General features: G+C 34.3%; 1 protein-coding gene across 4 annotated transcripts in view; it reads left to right on the top strand.

Annotated features, from left to right (window-relative positions):
* The window catches only part of CSMD3 (CUB and Sushi multiple domains 3), a 618429-nt gene that overhangs the window by 532006 nt on the left and 68635 nt on the right, over window positions 1–17788 (top strand). For all 4 annotated transcript variants that reach the window (XM_017806514.1, XM_017806517.1, XM_017806516.1 and 1 more), the window contains 6 exons: window positions 733–921; window positions 1328–1474; window positions 3978–4166; window positions 11707–11892; window positions 13180–13374; window positions 15038–15211. In XM_017806514.1, coding sequence (XP_017662003.1) covers window positions 733–921; window positions 1328–1474; window positions 3978–4166; window positions 11707–11892; window positions 13180–13374; window positions 15038–15211 — 1080 coding nt within the window. The remainder of the gene's footprint in view (window positions 1–732; window positions 922–1327; window positions 1475–3977; window positions 4167–11706; window positions 11893–13179; window positions 13375–15037; window positions 15212–17788) is intronic.

Here is a 17788-nt window from a genome sequence, read left to right as displayed (position 1 = left end):
ACTTCTTAAATTTTGCTAATTTGCAAGTAAGAGATTAATATTTTTAAAATATATTGGCAGATTCCTTTCTCTTTTTCAAGTGCGGGTTGGATGGATTTGCAGGGGGTTGTACTAAATGACCTTCAAATGTCCCTTTCAATCAAAACATTCTATGATTCTTTTGATTTTTGTTATGGAGACGATTATTCTTTTTCTCACTCATCTCTGCTTTTCTGTGTTCTTTGTCTCTCTTCATAGTCCAATAACTTTTCAACATAAAACCTGATTTTTGTATGTAATAAGCCAATATTATTTTCAGTGTTCTTGAGAAACCTAAGATCCTATTATTTTTCTTGCGTAACTTTTAATAACTCAGGACTAACTAATTTTTTTGTAAGAGTTAGTTGTCAATATAAAACCAGATTTCAAAGCTCCTGTTTAGCAGTATTCAGTTCTGAATATACTGTAGGCACTTGTTCCTATATCATGAAGCAAAAACGGTTTTTGAAAAAAGTTCTGATAACATGGTAATATCAACTATTTCTATTTACTGAGATTTTTATTTTATGTAGACCTAGTGAATCCAGATAATTCAAAATTAAACCCCTGCATCATATTTTTAAACACCATTCTGCTCAATTTATATAAAAATAATGAGTAATTAAGTTCTTTTGAACTCAGAAAAATCTTGACAATCACATGAAACAGAAATAGTGGGCTTTAGATTTTTTTGCCAATCTTTGTGTTTCACAGTGCTCTGCCCAGCCAATGAAATGCGTCTGGATTCAACAGGAGTAATATTGAGCCCTGGATATCCTGACAGCTACCCCAATCTCCAGATGTGTGCATGGACCATTACCGTGGAAAAAGGATATAATATCAGCATGTTCTTTGAATTCTTCCAGACAGAAAAGGAATTTGATATACTTGAGGTGTTTGATGGTAACTATAGGATGCATAACTTTGGATTATACTTTTTCTATATAATTGTATTTTTATATTGCATCTGGGTAATCACTACTGTTTATGTACATCATAACTTTTCAGTATAAAAAATCTTTAAAAATCAATTATTTTGATTCATTGTGCTAGAAGGAATTGTTGGATTACTGTCTTTTGAAATTGTACTGCATAAATTATGTTTAGAAATAAATTTTCTTTTAAGCAAATATATACTGTCTAGCATATAACATGTAATGTCAACTTCTATTTTTAATTCAAGTTAATTTGCCATTTGCTTGGAGGAGGCTTTATTCATATATATAGTTATGTGCACATAATTTATGATATGTTATTTTAAACTTTGTAACTCCTTTTTTCTTTTTTTTTTCCCTTCCTTTGTACCAAGGACCAAATAGTCATAGCCCATTGCTCATATCTCTCAGTGGGGACTATTCATCTTCTCTAAATATAACCAGTAATGGCCATGAAGTATTTCTCCGTTGGTCAGCAGATCATGGCACCAATAAAAAAGGTTTCAGGATAAGATATATAGGTATGTAATTGTGACTCTCTACAGTGTGTATAAAACTTCAATACGGAACATTTATGTATGTAAAAAGGGTAATATAAGCTATGTTTTGTATCTTTAATTAACCAAACTGAAAGGAAATCCAATCTTTTCTATCTATGAACCTGATGATACTGATCTTGTGAGGAAAAAATACCTCACACATGTGCTCTGTAGAGATTTAAGAAAATGCTTCACAGGGCTTTCAAATGGCATAAACCAGCACTAAAGATGAAAGAAGCTTTCCTCTTCTCTCTCCCAGCATTTATTTGCACTTGTGTACCTCCTGGGGTGTTTTACAAACTGTATCTTAATAATGCAATTCATTATTAACAATTTTGGTGGGACAGAGACAGACATAGAAACAAAGCAGGAGTGAAGAGCTATAAAGAGAAAAAATTATGAAACCCTGGGGGATTGAACTCTTTAAGGTTCAACAGAAGCAGCAAACAGTATTAGAAGAGGTCAATTAGTATGTAAAAAGTGCCAGTATTGTATGTGTTATTAATTCAAACTAACATAATGATGAATAGTGTGTGAAAATGGTACTTGACAATGATAGAATTTTGTATAATTGCTTTTACAGAATTATTATATAATAAGAATTTCACTGGAAAATTATATTAGTTAATCAAACTAAAGTAGACCTGTTGCAATTTGCAGCAATTGCACAAAATCTATATTTGATTTTTTTATGATGACCAAAGATATGAAAAGTACTAGGGTTAGTATCTGTAGATATTAGAGAAGTTATTGGCATAAAGCAATTTCACTTTACAAAGTGAAGAAAGAAATAGAGAATAAATATAAAATTCTTTCTGCTGGTTTTTTTGTTTTTCCTCACTCAATTTTTGGCTCCTCCACAACTGCAATTATGAGCCTAAAAATTATTAGGCTCATAATATTCAGTGAAACAACATCAGTGTCATCTTTCCCTTTAGGAGAGGATAGTTTTCTCAGACTTAAAATGTTTGTTGTGAACTAGATAACATTCACTGTTGACTAGACACAAAGTATTATATGGTACCTATTTTCATTTCCTATAGTACCTCTTCGATCTGTTAAAAGAGAAAGAAGAAGAAATTCTTCTCTTTCCCTACAGGTAGTGAGAGAACTATTGAGAGGTAGACAGGAAATATTTAATTGTGATCTGTATCTCTCAGAAAATACCAGTGTATTTTCTTATACACTAAGTATCTCTGATTCTTCCAAGAGTGTAAGGCAGGAGAAATTTAGCGTAAGGAAGAAAATATTTTCATAGTATGTGCTCTGAAAGATATGGCAGTGCTTCTCATTTTGCTCTTTGCTTTAATATGTTTAACATATTTTTGTTGTAAACAAACTTTATTCTGTGTAGAGGAAGCTTTCACCTGAGAAAAACATTGACCTGAAGTAACTCATGGAACATGGAAAGGCTTAAAGAGCAAGTGAAGCAGCACTTCTCTATTTGCCTGAGAAAACAAATGCCTATAGTTATAAACATTCTTCAAAGCCTAAAGGAAGCACTTGGAACTTCCAGCATAATTTTGTTTTGTACAAAAAAGGAAATTGGCCATCTTGGCTAGCAGCCTTAAATTAAACCAGTTAGAAACCAAGTTAAACTCTTACACAAACAACATTTATCTTAAACTAGTTGCCAGGTTACAAGAGCCTTCTGGTCTGTAGCTAAACACAAGTGACTTGGTGCTCATGGATTTAATGAACAAGGGAGTGAAAGGAAATATAATAAGCAAGTAGTATTTAATGTCAGAGAGTCTTGAAGTACATAAATAATTTCAGATTATGGCAATTGTATCTATTAGAGATAACTTTTGCTCTCACAAAGATTTCTGATTTTTTTCATAGTCTCTAGATAAGACTTCTGTAGGACTTAATGTGTTCTAGATAAATCAACAACAACTAGAAGCAGATTTGGTATTTTTGCCGTGGATTTATGGTGGCACTAATACGTATGATTAAAATCTATATTAAATATTTTGCTTTCCTTCAGTTCATTCTATCACAGAACTTGAAAGAAATAACTTATTTAGGACCAGAAAGAAAAGATTATTTGAAAAGAGTTATGCGCAGGATGCACTAGATGTTTCCTTCTTTCAAAAATTTGTATGCTACTGAAATGTATACAATTACAATAAATTTAATCATAAACTAAAATTCTGTAGCTTACTTGCTTTAAAAAGAAGATGGTGAAAAAATAAAACAGAACAAAAACCCAAAATAATAGCCAGTTATAAAAGTGAGCTATCACTCTATTTCTTTTGAGGCTACTGAAACCTGAAGCTTATAAAGAGCTTAAAACGGTTTATTTTTTCACCTTTCTATTTTGTCATATTGTTTGATGCATGCATGATCAGGACACAAAATAAAACTTTTAGTGGTGGTTTCTCAGCTTCTTATCAGATGTCCACTGAATTCAGCCACAATTTTTCAAGAATTATCATCTGAATTTTAAATGCATATTTTATTTATTTGATATTTATGTTTAAAGCTCTCTACTGTAGTACTCCAGAGTCCCCTCCACATGGTTTCATTGTCAGTCAGACAGGTGGACAGCTCAACAGTATGGTTCGCTGGGCTTGCGATCGAGGGTTTCGGCTCATTGGGAAAAGTACTGCTGTATGCAGGAAGTCTCCATATGGTTATTACTCGTGGGATGTTCCAGTCCCAGCTTGTCAAGGTAAATTCTTTAATTAAAAAAAAAAATACTCTAAGAAACTTCCCTTTTCCTTTTCTAAGTTTTCTGACTTAAAATGAATATCAGGTAAACATATCATGGTCATACTTCTGTACCAAAATTTTTCTACCTTATAAAACTTATAAAAACAAATGTGTTTTAAGAGCCAGGATTTCAAGAGAATTTGCTAAGACTGGCAGATACTAAAAATAACCTATCTCACTGTGAGGGAACCTTTCCCCCCAATACGCATGTAAAATATGAAATTATTCAAAAAGTTAATTTAAAACTGAATATATTTAAAGTTCATTTCTTGTGATTCAAGAATTACATTAAAATTAATAAAAAAAGAAAGACCTGAAACTTGCTACATTTCCAAGAACAGGAAACTGGACCAAGTTTTGCCTATGGTGCCATATTTTGCCTATGATGCCATTCTAATATTTTGTGGTTTAAATTGAAATTGAAAAGATAATTAATCACGTTAGCCATATATTTAATTTCTTCTGTCTTATAAAAAACCCAAACATATTCTATCTAACAAGGAAAAGGAAATGATTATTTAATACCCATAACAACTGTATACTAATTCTTCCTTTCCTGAAAAGAACACCGTTGTTCTGATAATTTGCCTGCGTCTCTATTCAGTGAACTATTAGAATGACTGTTTTTGTTCATGAAAATTTGCAGATGTGCTTGTTCAAAATGTATGCATTTTGTTCCAAGATAAATGCTATTGGAATGCTCCATGTTAATTTCCTCACAAAGTTTGTTTTTTGACAAAAAGTCTTTGAACTGTGTGTTTCTAAAGCAAAAGAAAAAAAGTTTGATAAACTTCTTTGATAAATTTTGTGCCTATATTTTTTAAAAAGCTGAAAGTCCTCAAAAGAAAAATAGTCATGCATTTGCTACATCTAATTCTTTGTCTTTTTCACCAAAGGACTGCCATTACACTTATTTGCAGAACTTGGTCAAACTCAATTAGATGTATAACATAATGTGGAAAAAAAATACAAAACACCAAACCAACAAACAAACCCAACTCACCAAATTCAAATACCAGATGATTATTCTCAGCATACTGAGTATAGTTCAGTAAGGGAAATAGTTGCAATACTCAGGTAACACTTTAGGAACAAGTGAAGTTAAGTGCTTAGTAATTTCATGATGTCTGATCAAGTACAAAGACTGTTGGCATACTGTAAATTATTTAAAGTATTTATTAATTGAATAACAGTTAATTATAATTATGGGGCTAGATTTGATACGTGATATGAACTTTATTTGATTCTTCCTGCAAGACCTTGTGCTGGAAAGTGATTTCTGGCCATGACATGTAGCTGCAACTCACAACAGCAAACCCTTTGGATTCAACCTAAAGACACATTACTGCAAAACACTTCAGGAATAAACTGTTTCCATACGTCAGTTATAAATCTAAGCTTCCTGTTGTTTTGCTGAAGTTAAAATTATTCCACTGTGATGGGTTGACCTTGGCTGGATACTAGGTGCCCACCCAGCCATTCTGTCATTCCCCTTCCCAGCCGGACAGGGGAGACAGTAAGATGGAAAACAACTCGTGGGTACGAATAAGGCAGATTATTAAAGCAGAAGCCGGGTGAAAGCTTGTGTGCACAAAAGCAAAGTGAAAGATAACACGGTTTATTCTCTATTTCCCATCAGCAGTGATGGTCGGCCACTCCCGGGAAGCAGGGCTTCAACACGTGTAATGGTTCCCTAGCAGGCAGCCACTGGACACAATGAATGCCTGCCTTCCTGCTCCTTACCTTAGCTTTTATATCTGAGCTGACATCATATGGCATGGAATATCCCTTTGGTTAGTTTGGGTCAGCTGTCCTGGTTGTGGCCCCTCCCAGGATCTTGCCCTCAATTGAAGGAGGAATGTTACAGTGCTGATGGTGTGCTCAGCAGTAGCCAAAACACGGTGTGTTATCAACACCCTTCTAGCTGCCAATGCAAAGCACAGCACTGTGAGGGCTACTGTGGGGAAATGAACTCCAGCTCAGCCAGACCCAATACACCCACCTATCCAGATGATACAGAAGATTCTCTCTCTTGTATCAAAAGATTCAGAACACCATCAGTAGGTATCCTTCATGTTCTTTCACAGAGGACACTTACAAGGCACAAGAGCTTTGCCATTCCCGCTACTGCTGAACAGTACAGCTTCACTACAAATTCTAACTCTTTAAGGTGTGGGCTAACAGGTTTTAGAACTTCATGATGTTGAGTATGAACCACGTGTTTTAACAAGTATTATAATTGTCAGTCAGAATTTGCCAACTATTTTTCCAGGTGATATCAGATGACAATGTCACAGTCCCAACTTCCCATTCTCTATCATTTATAGCATAAATTTCAAAGCCATTTTAATCAGTCCTTTCACACATCTGAATGTAGAATTGCCACAAATGACCATTTAACACAGATAAGAAAAAGTATTAGGCTTTCTTTTTTATATAGTATTGCAAGTTAAAAAAAAAATAAATTGCAATTTTCCAGCTTCTTTCAAAGCAACATGTCATTTTAATCTATTTTTTTCTGTTTCCAAAATTAAGATTGCCAGTCAAATCACAGTAGTAGTAATAGTAATTACAACTATTTCCTATAGGAAATAAAATATCTCAGGCCTCAAAATTATCTATTCTTTAGTGATACCTCTACAGTCTGCACAGCTAGTGGATTTTGGTGCTTTGCTGGGTTTTTATAGTAATACTGATTGCATTACCTGGCAAACATTTCTACTTCCTTCAGAATATTTCATGATTTTCTAAACTAATTCTTTGTCTTTACATTTTTCATTCTGTATCTTTACTATTGTTGAGAGTTGTCTTCTGTAATTAATGAACGTCAGTAGCCTTTTTCACTACAACTGCTAATGAGTAACGTTAGAGCAATTTTTAATGTTCTCATACCTATATGACTAGAAATCTTGATCTCTGAACCTCTAAATAGATAATACCAACCATTCTTCATATCACTTGCACTACAGGACTGGGAGAACCTGAAACATCCAGACAATGTTTAACCTTGGATGAGAGCTTTTTGACATTATTTATAAAAATAAATAAATCTCAGTGGAAGAGACTAAATGCAGTAGTAAGGAATCAAAGAGAAATACCTCAAACCAGACTTCAGCAATTAACTGAAACCTGTTTCAAAGTTAATACAAAAGGACCCTTTATCTGAAAAGGGTCTTCAAAATCTAATATTATATCATATAATAGTAAAAATAATACAAATTATTTATCAACTGTAATGTTCTAACTTTTAGATATTAACTATTCTGTTTATATAGGCATGCATTAAATGAACTATAATGTGAAATTGTTGTTACCTATGTTTCCATCTCAGATTAATGATATTAAGTCAATAAAAGTTTCCCATGGTAAATTATAAGGTCTGATCATGATAAACTTTTGAAAGAATTAACAGATTTGCACTAGTCTGTCTGAGTACAGGAATTAACATAAATTCATATAAATGATTGAATATTTATAACTGATCATAGATCTCAGAAGATTCAAAGTGTTTTAAAGCATTTGGTTTTCTTTCAGTTATTTTTTACATTTGCATTTTTATCCCAGAACTATATGATTTTTGGTTATTAATTATGGAATAATTCTTTTGCAAATAAATATTGTCTCACACAGGTCTCATTGGAAATCATTATTAGTACTTTATAATATCATATATGGATAGTAGACAAATGCTTTTATAGGAATTTTAGGTAGAGATTTTAAGTAAGTGAAGTTTAAAACTCAACATTATATCCAGAAAAGTTGTCTACCTCAGTAATCTAAATTGTCCACAAGAGCAGACATATTGTTGTATAAATGGTGATTGTTATGCAAGTTATACTAAAGTATTTAAAAAAAATTAAAGATAAATAAATGAGTAATTAAATAGAATTCCAAGAATATATATGGTTAGATATGGCACATGATGAGTTATGCTTTTATAAAAAATTAATGGTTTGGAACAAATATCTGATGGGTAAAGCATAATCCTTCTACTTTTAGATTTTTTAGACATGGCTATAGGTTTGAGATAGTCATATTCATGCACATCAGAACAATTACTATAGGTATGTATAAGATAAATAAGTCATATTTATTATAAGTTTTGTATTTATTGCACAGACAAGGTGATAGCAAATAAGTAATAGTTTTCTGTGATCTTTTCAACACAGTGTGCCTCTACTGTGGTTTGTTTTTTTTTTTTAATTTACATCTTATATGCAGGGTTTTTTTTATGGCAATACAAGCATATTCTAACACTGATACTACTACAACTGGAGGTTGTTATAGCATTGGTGCTTTACCTGTGTCTTAGCTGTGATTATTGCCTTTGGTATTATTATATTGCTTATGAAGCAGATCAGTTTTACGTCAGATCACCTCCTAGTCGGGGCAAAAATAGATTAATTTTTTTCCCTAGTATTTATACGTAGTCTGAGAGGATTAACTTTCCTGTGTAGGCATGATAGGTACTTTCTTATGGCTCAAGATTTCACTTCAAAGTAAGGTATTTTAGAATTAAGTGCCTAAGCCTTTTTCTTTCCCTTTTTTTTTTTTTTTCCCTCTGACCTACATTAGATATATTGTGTTAGATGGTGGAAAAGGTTTAGGTTTTTTTTTTTTGTTCCCAAACAGTCAGAGCATTATTTAGAAACAGATCTCTTGGTATTTTCTTTCTGGTAAAAAAAAAAAAAAAAAAAAAAAAAAAAAAAAAAGAGAGAGAGAGAAGAAAAAAAATAGCATGACTTACATTTTTATTTGCACTTTTCAATTTTCTTCTCTATGTGGTAGAGGATCCAGCAAGGAGAGGTGCTGGACCTTCTCAGCAACAAGGAGATGCTGAGATGCTGGTGAGGAATGTGAAGCTGAAGGGCAGCTTTGGGTGCAGTGACCGTGAAATGATGAAGTGCAAGATTCTTAGACCAGTGAGAAGGGCAGAAGCTTGCTAACTTGACTTCAGGAGAGCAGACTTCAGCCTCCTCAGGGATTTGCTTGGTGGAGTACCATGGAATAAAGCCCTAGATTCATGAGAGGACCAAGATAGCTGGTTAATATTCAAGGATCACCTCCTCCAACCTCAGAAATGTTGCATTTTGACAAAGAGGAAGTCAAACAAAGCTCCAGAACACTTGCCTGGATTATCAAGGAGCTCCTGGACAATCTGAAACACAAAAAGGAGGCCTACAGAGGGTGAAAGAAAGGGCAGACAACCCGGGAGGAATGCGGACAAGTTGTCCGAGCAGCTACAGATCACATTGGGAAAGCTAGAGTCCTGATAGAAATAAATCTGTCCAGGGTTGTCAAGGGCAACCAGAACAGCTCCTGAAAGAAGCATAGGGAAAAGGTGGACCCTCTCCAGAAGGAAACAGGAGACGTGGGACATGGAGATGGTTGAGGTACTCAGCAATGTTTTTGACTCAGTCTCCACTGACAAGTGCTTTATCCACACCTCCCAAGCAGGGGAGGCAAAGACAAGGGCTGAGAGAATCAGTAACTTCCCACCATAGGAGAAGATCAGGTTCAAGACCATCTAAGGAACCTGAAGGTGCACAAATCCATGGAACTTGATGAGATGCACCTGTCGGTCCTGAGAGGCATGGTGCACAAAGTGGCAAAGCCACTATCCATCATATTTGAGAAGTTGTGGTATTCTGATGAAGTTCCAATTGACTGGAAAAGGAAGAACATAGCCTGCACTCTTAAAAAGGGAACTACAGGCCAGTCAATCTCACCTTGGTGCCCGGCAAGATTATGAAACAGACTCCTCTGGAGACTGTGCTAAGGCACATGGAAAATAAAGAGGTAGCTGATGACAGCCAGTATGGCTTCATTAAGGGTGACTCATGCCTGACAAATTTGGTGGACTTCCATGATGGGATTACAGTGTTGGTGGATAAGGGAAGAGCAACTATGTCATCTGCCTGGACTCGGGCAAAGCATTTGACACTGTCCTGCACAACAGCCTCGTCTCTAAAATGGGGAGACGTGGATTTGTCGATGGATCACTCGAAGGAATTGAATGGATGGCTGCACTGAAAGATTTGTGGTCAGTGGTTCAATGTCCAAGTGAAGAGCAGTGATGAGTGTCGTCCCTCAGGGCTTGATATGGGGACCGTCCCCATTTAACATATTTGTCAGTGACTTGGGCAGTGGGATTGAGTGCACCCTCAGCAGGTTTGCCAGCAACACCAAACTGTGTGGTGTGGTCAACACACTGAAGGGAAGGGATGCCATTCAGAGGGATCTTGGACAGTCTTGAGAGGTGGGCCTACATAAACCTCATGAAGTTCAACAAAGTCAAGTGCAAGGTCCTGCACGTGGGTTGGGGCCAAAAAAAAATCCAGGCTGAGCAGAGAATGGGTTGAGAACAGCCCTGAGGATAAGGACTTGGTGTTGTTTGATGAGAAGCTCGACATCACCCAGAAAACCAAGAATACCCTGGGCTGCATAAATACAAGCACAGCCTGCAGGGTGAGTGAGATGATTCTCCCTCTCTATTCCACTCTTGTGAGACTCCATCTGGAGTACTGCATCCAGCCCTGGTGCCCCTAACATAAGAAGCACCTGGACGTGTTGGAGTGTGTCCAGAGGAGGGCCACAAAGATGATCAGAGGCCTGGAACATCTCCTGTGAAGACAGGCTGAGAGGGTTGCAGTTGTTCAGGCTGGAGAAGAAAAGGTTCCAAGGAGACCTCAGAGCAGCCTTCCAGCCTAGAGCAAGCCTATAGGAAACCTGGAGAGGGACTTTTTACGAGGGCATGCAGTGGTAGGACAAGGGGGAATGACTTTAAAATGAAAGAAGATAGGACACATCAGGAAGGAATTCTTCACCGTGAGGGTGGTGAGACACTGGAAAAAGTTGCCCAGAAATGTTGTGGATGCCTCATCCCTGGAAGTGTCAAGGCCAGGTTGGATGGGGCTTTGAGCAACCTGGTCTAGTGAAATGTGTCCTTGCTGATGGCAGAGCGGTTGGAACTGGGATATCTTTATGGTCCCTTTCAACACAGGCTGTTCTAAGATTTGATGAGTCAGTATTTTCAACAGAGTATTTTCTGCTTTGCAGGTGGAAAAAATAGTATGTTCAAAGTTAGTTTTAGTGCTTTGCCAAAGGTCACACAGTACATTTGATGGAAGAAATCTGAACTACCAACCATATTTGTAGTTTCTCAGATGGTGTCTTAGTCATTCAGCCATGCTTGTTGTATTTTTTCCAGATATTCTCTATTCTCTTTTCTTTACTATCTTCTGCATTTTGAATGGTTAGCTGCAGATTTATGAACCATTTTTCTTATTTTCATCCTCCTTCAAAAGACAAAATCTTTATTTGATTGAATTCCCTAAAATTTTAAGAGTATTTGTTTTCGTGCTTAAAACACATATTAAACAGTTTAAAATTATTTTTTATGACTTTAAAACCATTGATGTTGCAATGCATAAACCATTTGAGGTAAGTGGAAACTTATATTGAAGATGTAAAATAACTATGTCTTTCTCTTTACTCAGCAATATCTTGTGGAATTCCTAAAGCTCCATTAAATGGTGGGATATTAACTACAGACTACTTAGTTGGCACCCGTGTTACTTATTTTTGCAATGATGGATATAGGCTATCAGCCAAAGAGCTTACTACTGCAGTCTGCCAGCCGGATGGGACCTGGAGCAATCACAATAAAACACCTCGATGTGTAGGTAAGTAACATGTAAAAAGTCCCTAGTAAGAACCTGTGTGTACATTTTGTTTATTTATCCAGGCCATAAATCTTCACATTACTTAAACTTTCATCTTCAGGTTACTTTAATCTATAAATTATTGATGGTATTAAATTGTTATGAAATGCATATTTGCAATGTATGTAACTAAGACATGCTGTGACAGCAGAAGAAATATACTAGAGCTTATAGAATACAATAAAACTAATAATTAATTTATAGCTAAATCAAAGTTAATGGTTGCAGAGGTTTATGCAAAAGCCATCTCTTCAGTGAGAGTTGCAAAATTCATATACTGCTAACAAACTCTATTTACTATCCAGAATTGCAAAACCTCTGGGATACTTGTTGGAAACTGCTGCTTATTATTTATATTCAGACCATCATTATAGTCCTAAACCACCTGAACTTGGGGGAACATCACTGCAGAGAAAATGCATGTTTACTCCCAAAGAGAAATGGATACCAGCAGTTATAAATGGGACATGAAAACCCAGGTGATTGTAAGACTGATACAGAAATGTCAGAGTATCTGATGCACATTAGGATTTGAATTATCTCATCCAATGAATTTTGGAAATGAAAGAAAACATACCCTAAAGTAATTTTCAAGGATGTTCTCTTTCTCCTTTTTTATTTTCTTGTTCTTTTAAATTGCATTCAATCATGCATTTTCCTCTTTCTAAAGGACCAATCCAAATGGAGAAAAATAAAGTAGGAAATATTGTTATGCATGTTAAACTTTTTTTATTTATCTTGGAGTTGTACAATATTTTTGTTCCATTTCTGGAGGAAGAACACATAGAATTAAGACATGAGATTAAAAATGTATAGCTGCTGAAAAAACAACTTCAATGTGGATATTATTTTATCTATCACCAATGTGCAGCCTCTCAAATTTCATGGAGTTTGCCTGGGTAGAAAAATACTTGCTGCATTTAAATGTAGCTAACACTTTACTAAAGATTCTGGTGCCTGATATAAAGTGTCACAGGAGGTCCATCTACAGTGAATTCAACCATGCTATAGCTTCTATCTACACTGATTGCAACACTCTGAATACACAATCCCTGCTCTGGCTAGATCATTATTAATTACATGAGAGAACTCATACCTGCTAACAAAAGGCAATTTCAAATACAGCATTAGTCTTCAAAGATTATGTCACTGTATTTAATAAATATTTTTGAATTAATAACAGTACAGATTTTCCCAGTTTGCCTGTACTAAGCCACAAATAATTATGTGGATTTTTTTTTTTGGCAGTTGTTACATGTCCAAGCATCAATTCTTTTACACTGGAACATGGAAGATGGAGAATAGTGAATGGTTCACATTATGAGTATAAAACAAAAGTAGTTTTCAGCTGTGATCCAGGGTATTATGGTTTGGGACCAGCATCTATCGAGTGTCTTGCTAATGGCACCTGGAGTTGGAGAAATGAGAGGCCTTACTGCCAAAGTGAGTACATGTTGCATCTTCATCTGCTGTATAGACATCAGAAGAAAATATTTTACTGGGTGAATTAGAAAATAGCTAATTAAATATTTAAAACAGTTAATTAGAAAAAGTGTTTCTTGACTGGAATTCCTGGGTATCCAAAAGGCTATTATTGACAAATATAATACATTAGGTTCAGTGACAAGGACATATCTGTAAGCACACTTCTGGATTTTAAAGGTCACTGTATTTATAAATGTAAAAGGAAGTAGTAGAGAACATTTTCCTATATATTTTTTTCGGTCAGGAATGCTGTATGGTCTAGAAAAATGCAAAACCTTTGTATATTGTCTGCATGCTTGATAAATAAAATAATCTCTCCTTTCAGCTAGTTGTCATGTAATGTGCATTTACACACATCCAGATCATTCCTACCATTAGCTGGTGTGCTGATAACCTGCAGTAGTTAATTTTCAAAAAATAAGTAATGAATATTGAGATATTTAAAGCAATTAAATGTGCTTCCCGCACCCACCCCTGTGAAAAGCAAGTTTCTTCATACATTTGAATTTAGACACCTCTTTTTCGAAACTGCAGGGTTTTGGTTGCACTTTGAAGCCCCAGAACTCTTTCTCTTTATGGAACACCTTGTGATGTGGAACATGATTGAGCTTTTGGTGCATGTATCGAAAACATATCTGCACATTCGTGTAAAAATCCAAACATACTGAAAAAGTTTGCAGATGAGTCAGATAACTATGGCTTTAGAATTTATTGACAATAAACACAAAACTAATTAAAAAAAAGAAGTTAAAAAATGCAGTTTCAAAACCAGGTATTATTACATTGGAAATTAACCTTAATTTTGATTTCTTTATAAGTGGAAATATAATTTATAATTTAGAGTATTTTTAAAAGTTAATTGCAATATTTCACCTCTGCTAGTATTAAAAATACTGTGCATATGTCTGTATCTATATCTCTCTGTGTATATAGATATTTTAAATATAAAATTTGTATTTTTAACCCTTTTTTCTTTAAAAGACAAACTATTTTTCCCTGTTTTGAGAAGTTTTGTTTGAAATATTACCACTTTTTTTCAAGCATAAAGTGCACTATCTGCTTTCACCCTCTTATTTTGTGATAGTAAAGCTATTTTTATTATTAAAAGAAAATTGATAAAGAAAAAATATTATTTTGAATGAAAAGATGCTTTGAGTTGTAAATAAATAGCAAGGGATTCCATGAATATAATTCACTCCTTTTAAAAATGATATGTGTGAATGGTGAGGTAAGCATGTCGTTATGAACTAGAAGATCAAAACAACATCTGCCCAGAGAAACATAATTTTAAAACTGACAACAATTGTGATATTCTGATATGCAAGACAAGTACTTGATAAAACCAAAATTAAACTGAATTTAATAATGTTCCTAATGCCTTTTTTAGGTTTACAGAAACAATTTTAATTGTTTTTTCCCCTCTCTTTCTTAAGTATTATTTCTAGGGAAGTAACAGTTTTTATTTGCAGTTTTTAATCTATTTTTTCTACAGAACAAAATGCTTCAAGGTGTGAAATCTGGTTGACTGGTTGATAAGTATTACTGGTAGATAAGTATTATTTTATGTGTGTTTGTGATACTTAACTGTACATTTCTGTTTTGTTTTGGTTTTGTCGTGAAGTTATTTCTTGTGGAGAACTTCCTACACCTCCCAATGGAAATAAGATTGGAACTCAAATCACCTATGGATCTACAGCTATATTTACCTGTGACTCAGGATACATGTTAGTTGGCTCTGCAGTGAGGGAATGTCTGTCATCTGGACTCTGGAGAGGAATTGAGACGAGATGTTTAGGTACAGATACTGTCATGACTTGACTATTTTCTTTCTCTGTAGCAGACAAAAGTAAGCAAAGACAAACAACTTGTCTCTTGCTGTTAGCAGAGACATTGAAGAGGGATCTGCATGTGTGTGGCTGGGTGGGTTGTTTTTCTTACCAAAGTATAAGAAATTATCAAATTACATAATTACCTTTTCAGAAATTTTAATATCTTTCCAACATGCAAAACCTGTGTTACTTGTATTTATGTGTCTGTCTTCAAAGTAGAACTATACATAAAAAGCAAGACAGACTGATTCCATATGTGTCAGCATTAATACATATCCTCAGTAAAATATCTGCATGGTAGCCTGAACTCAGTGGTACTGTTATGGAATTAAACTGTACTCTTGAAAAGATACAGAAGGAGATAAAAAAAATTTTTGCAAACTTTGACAGGACCACTGCAGCCATGTTTCTAAGAGAAAGTCACTGTCCGGCCACTATTTATGCAATTTGACACCCTTTACTTGTACATGTTTAGGTATCTTCACCTATTTAAAATACTCAGACATCAGTCCCTGAATTATTTATGAATGAGATGAACACATGAAACAATTTCAAGGCTTCTTTCTGATTCATCATCTTGTGTAACTTGAGCTGGGTTATTGTCTTTATTGTAGAGACATTGATTTTAACTCTATATGCAATCAAAATTTTAATTTCAGTTGAAATCAAAGCTGTGATAGTATTCTGATTTAGAATGAAATACGTAAGTCATATTGTATTTTGTCATTTGGGAGGCATGAGTATATTACAGAATATCCATAAACAGAGACTTTCAGAAAATCTGAACTAGTATATATTTTAAATATAGGGGTTTGTTGCAGTACCTCTTTGTGCAGATTGCCATTCACCTTTTTAAACTACTCTCCATCCAAAATAATTTTCCTTCTCCAATACACCTTATTTGGTGCAAATCTGCACTTAAGTGAATGACTTATGAATGAGCAAAGGTTTTGCTTATCAAACTACAAGTCTGAAGCTGGAATGTTCCCTGACATACAGCTGAGAGGGGCAGAATCCTTGTTTATTTTTCACTTTTACAGTGGAAACCATTCAGCAGAGGAGGGGAAAAAAAAGAAAAGATCTTCATGTTTGATAATTTTTTTCTTCTAAATTATCAGCAATTATAAAACAGATTGTTTTAAATCTAAAAGTTTTAAATCAAAATGTTCTGCTTTTGTTGTTGTTTGTTTTTTTTTTCATTTGTACTGATTTGTCTGCAAAAGTTACAGCTATTGGAGTTTGGAGAAATGTAAAAATATTAATCAGAGAAATATTAATCTAAAAACAACCAAATTACCTTCTATTTGTGAATAGCATCTTGAAAAAATACTTGCATTCAAGAATTTTGCCAAAATAACTTCATGCCAAGTGAAGATCATCACAGAGTGAATTGAATTTCTCTTACATTTGCCTATAGAAATAAAAATGTAATACAATCTTAATAGTACTAACAGGTTGCATAGTCTTTACTTGCAACTTAAAGAAGACTCCTGCTTCTCAGAAAATTTTAGTTATTATTAAGTTCATATGCTGTAATGTCCAGGAACAAGAAACAGTTAAGAAAACAACTATATGACTGGAGGTGAAAACTAATCTAAAAAGTCACTTTTCGTATCAGACATAGGAGCACAGCAAATCTTTAAATGTATATCTTCAAAGCTTTATTGATGGCAAATTGTTGAAGATAGCATGAATGTTTTACAGAGAGAAATAGAATGTAGTATACTTCATATATATAGCAAGCAAAAAAGCATGTATACCTTGGCAAAAAAAAAAAAAAAAAGAAAACTAGTGACAGAGCAAATTAATAAAAGGGAGCAATGGCTGCCCTAATTGCCTTTGCAACAACACTGCCTTCTATGTTATATCCCTGTGCAGAAATCAGCTTCTTGCAAAGACTCAGACTAACTCAGTTCAATTCTTCTTTCTTCCACAAATAATTTAAGACTTAAGATAGAAGGATGGGTTGAGCTTATGACAAATCAGAAGTCAGAAGTGTTTTTAAGAAGGAAGAGAAAGAAAATGCTGTTGGAAGGTGGAGGAAATGGTGGACATTAAAGAAATATTAGAATGTGAGAGAAAAGGAGATAAAATACAGGAGGAAGATCTACAGAGTGGGTATTTTAATGCTTCAAGAAATTAATTTTTGTGCAATTTATCAGTAAATTCTGGTGTTTGTTTTCAATAACTGAAAAATAGTAAGAAAAAATTTATTTTCACTTTCTACTTCTAAAGTTTTTCTGCTCACAGCTGTAAATATTTTCTATCCTTTATCACTTGTACTTGCTAAGAAATGTATTTATGCTTGGACTGAGATGACTACCAATGTATTTCTGTTTTAAGTTTTGAAGATGCCCTGCAAAATCACTTAGATGACATTAATGAAATCCTATAGGATAACATAATACCCTTTTCCAACTATTTTGTTTAAAAATACCAGGTTTTTTTTTTCAAAAGTGTTACTCAAATTATTTCATTGCATTACTGCGTTAGACAACTTGATTTTCATTCCAGTTATGTGTAATTTGAAAAATTATGAAAGG

This window comes from Lepidothrix coronata, unplaced genomic scaffold (genome assembly GCF_001604755.1).
Source record: "Lepidothrix coronata isolate B3197 unplaced genomic scaffold, Lepidothrix_coronata-1.0 Scaffold15, whole genome shotgun sequence".
Taxonomy (NCBI): domain Eukaryota; kingdom Metazoa; phylum Chordata; class Aves; order Passeriformes; family Pipridae; genus Lepidothrix; species Lepidothrix coronata.
This window is presented reverse-complemented; position numbering and strand designations above follow the sequence as displayed.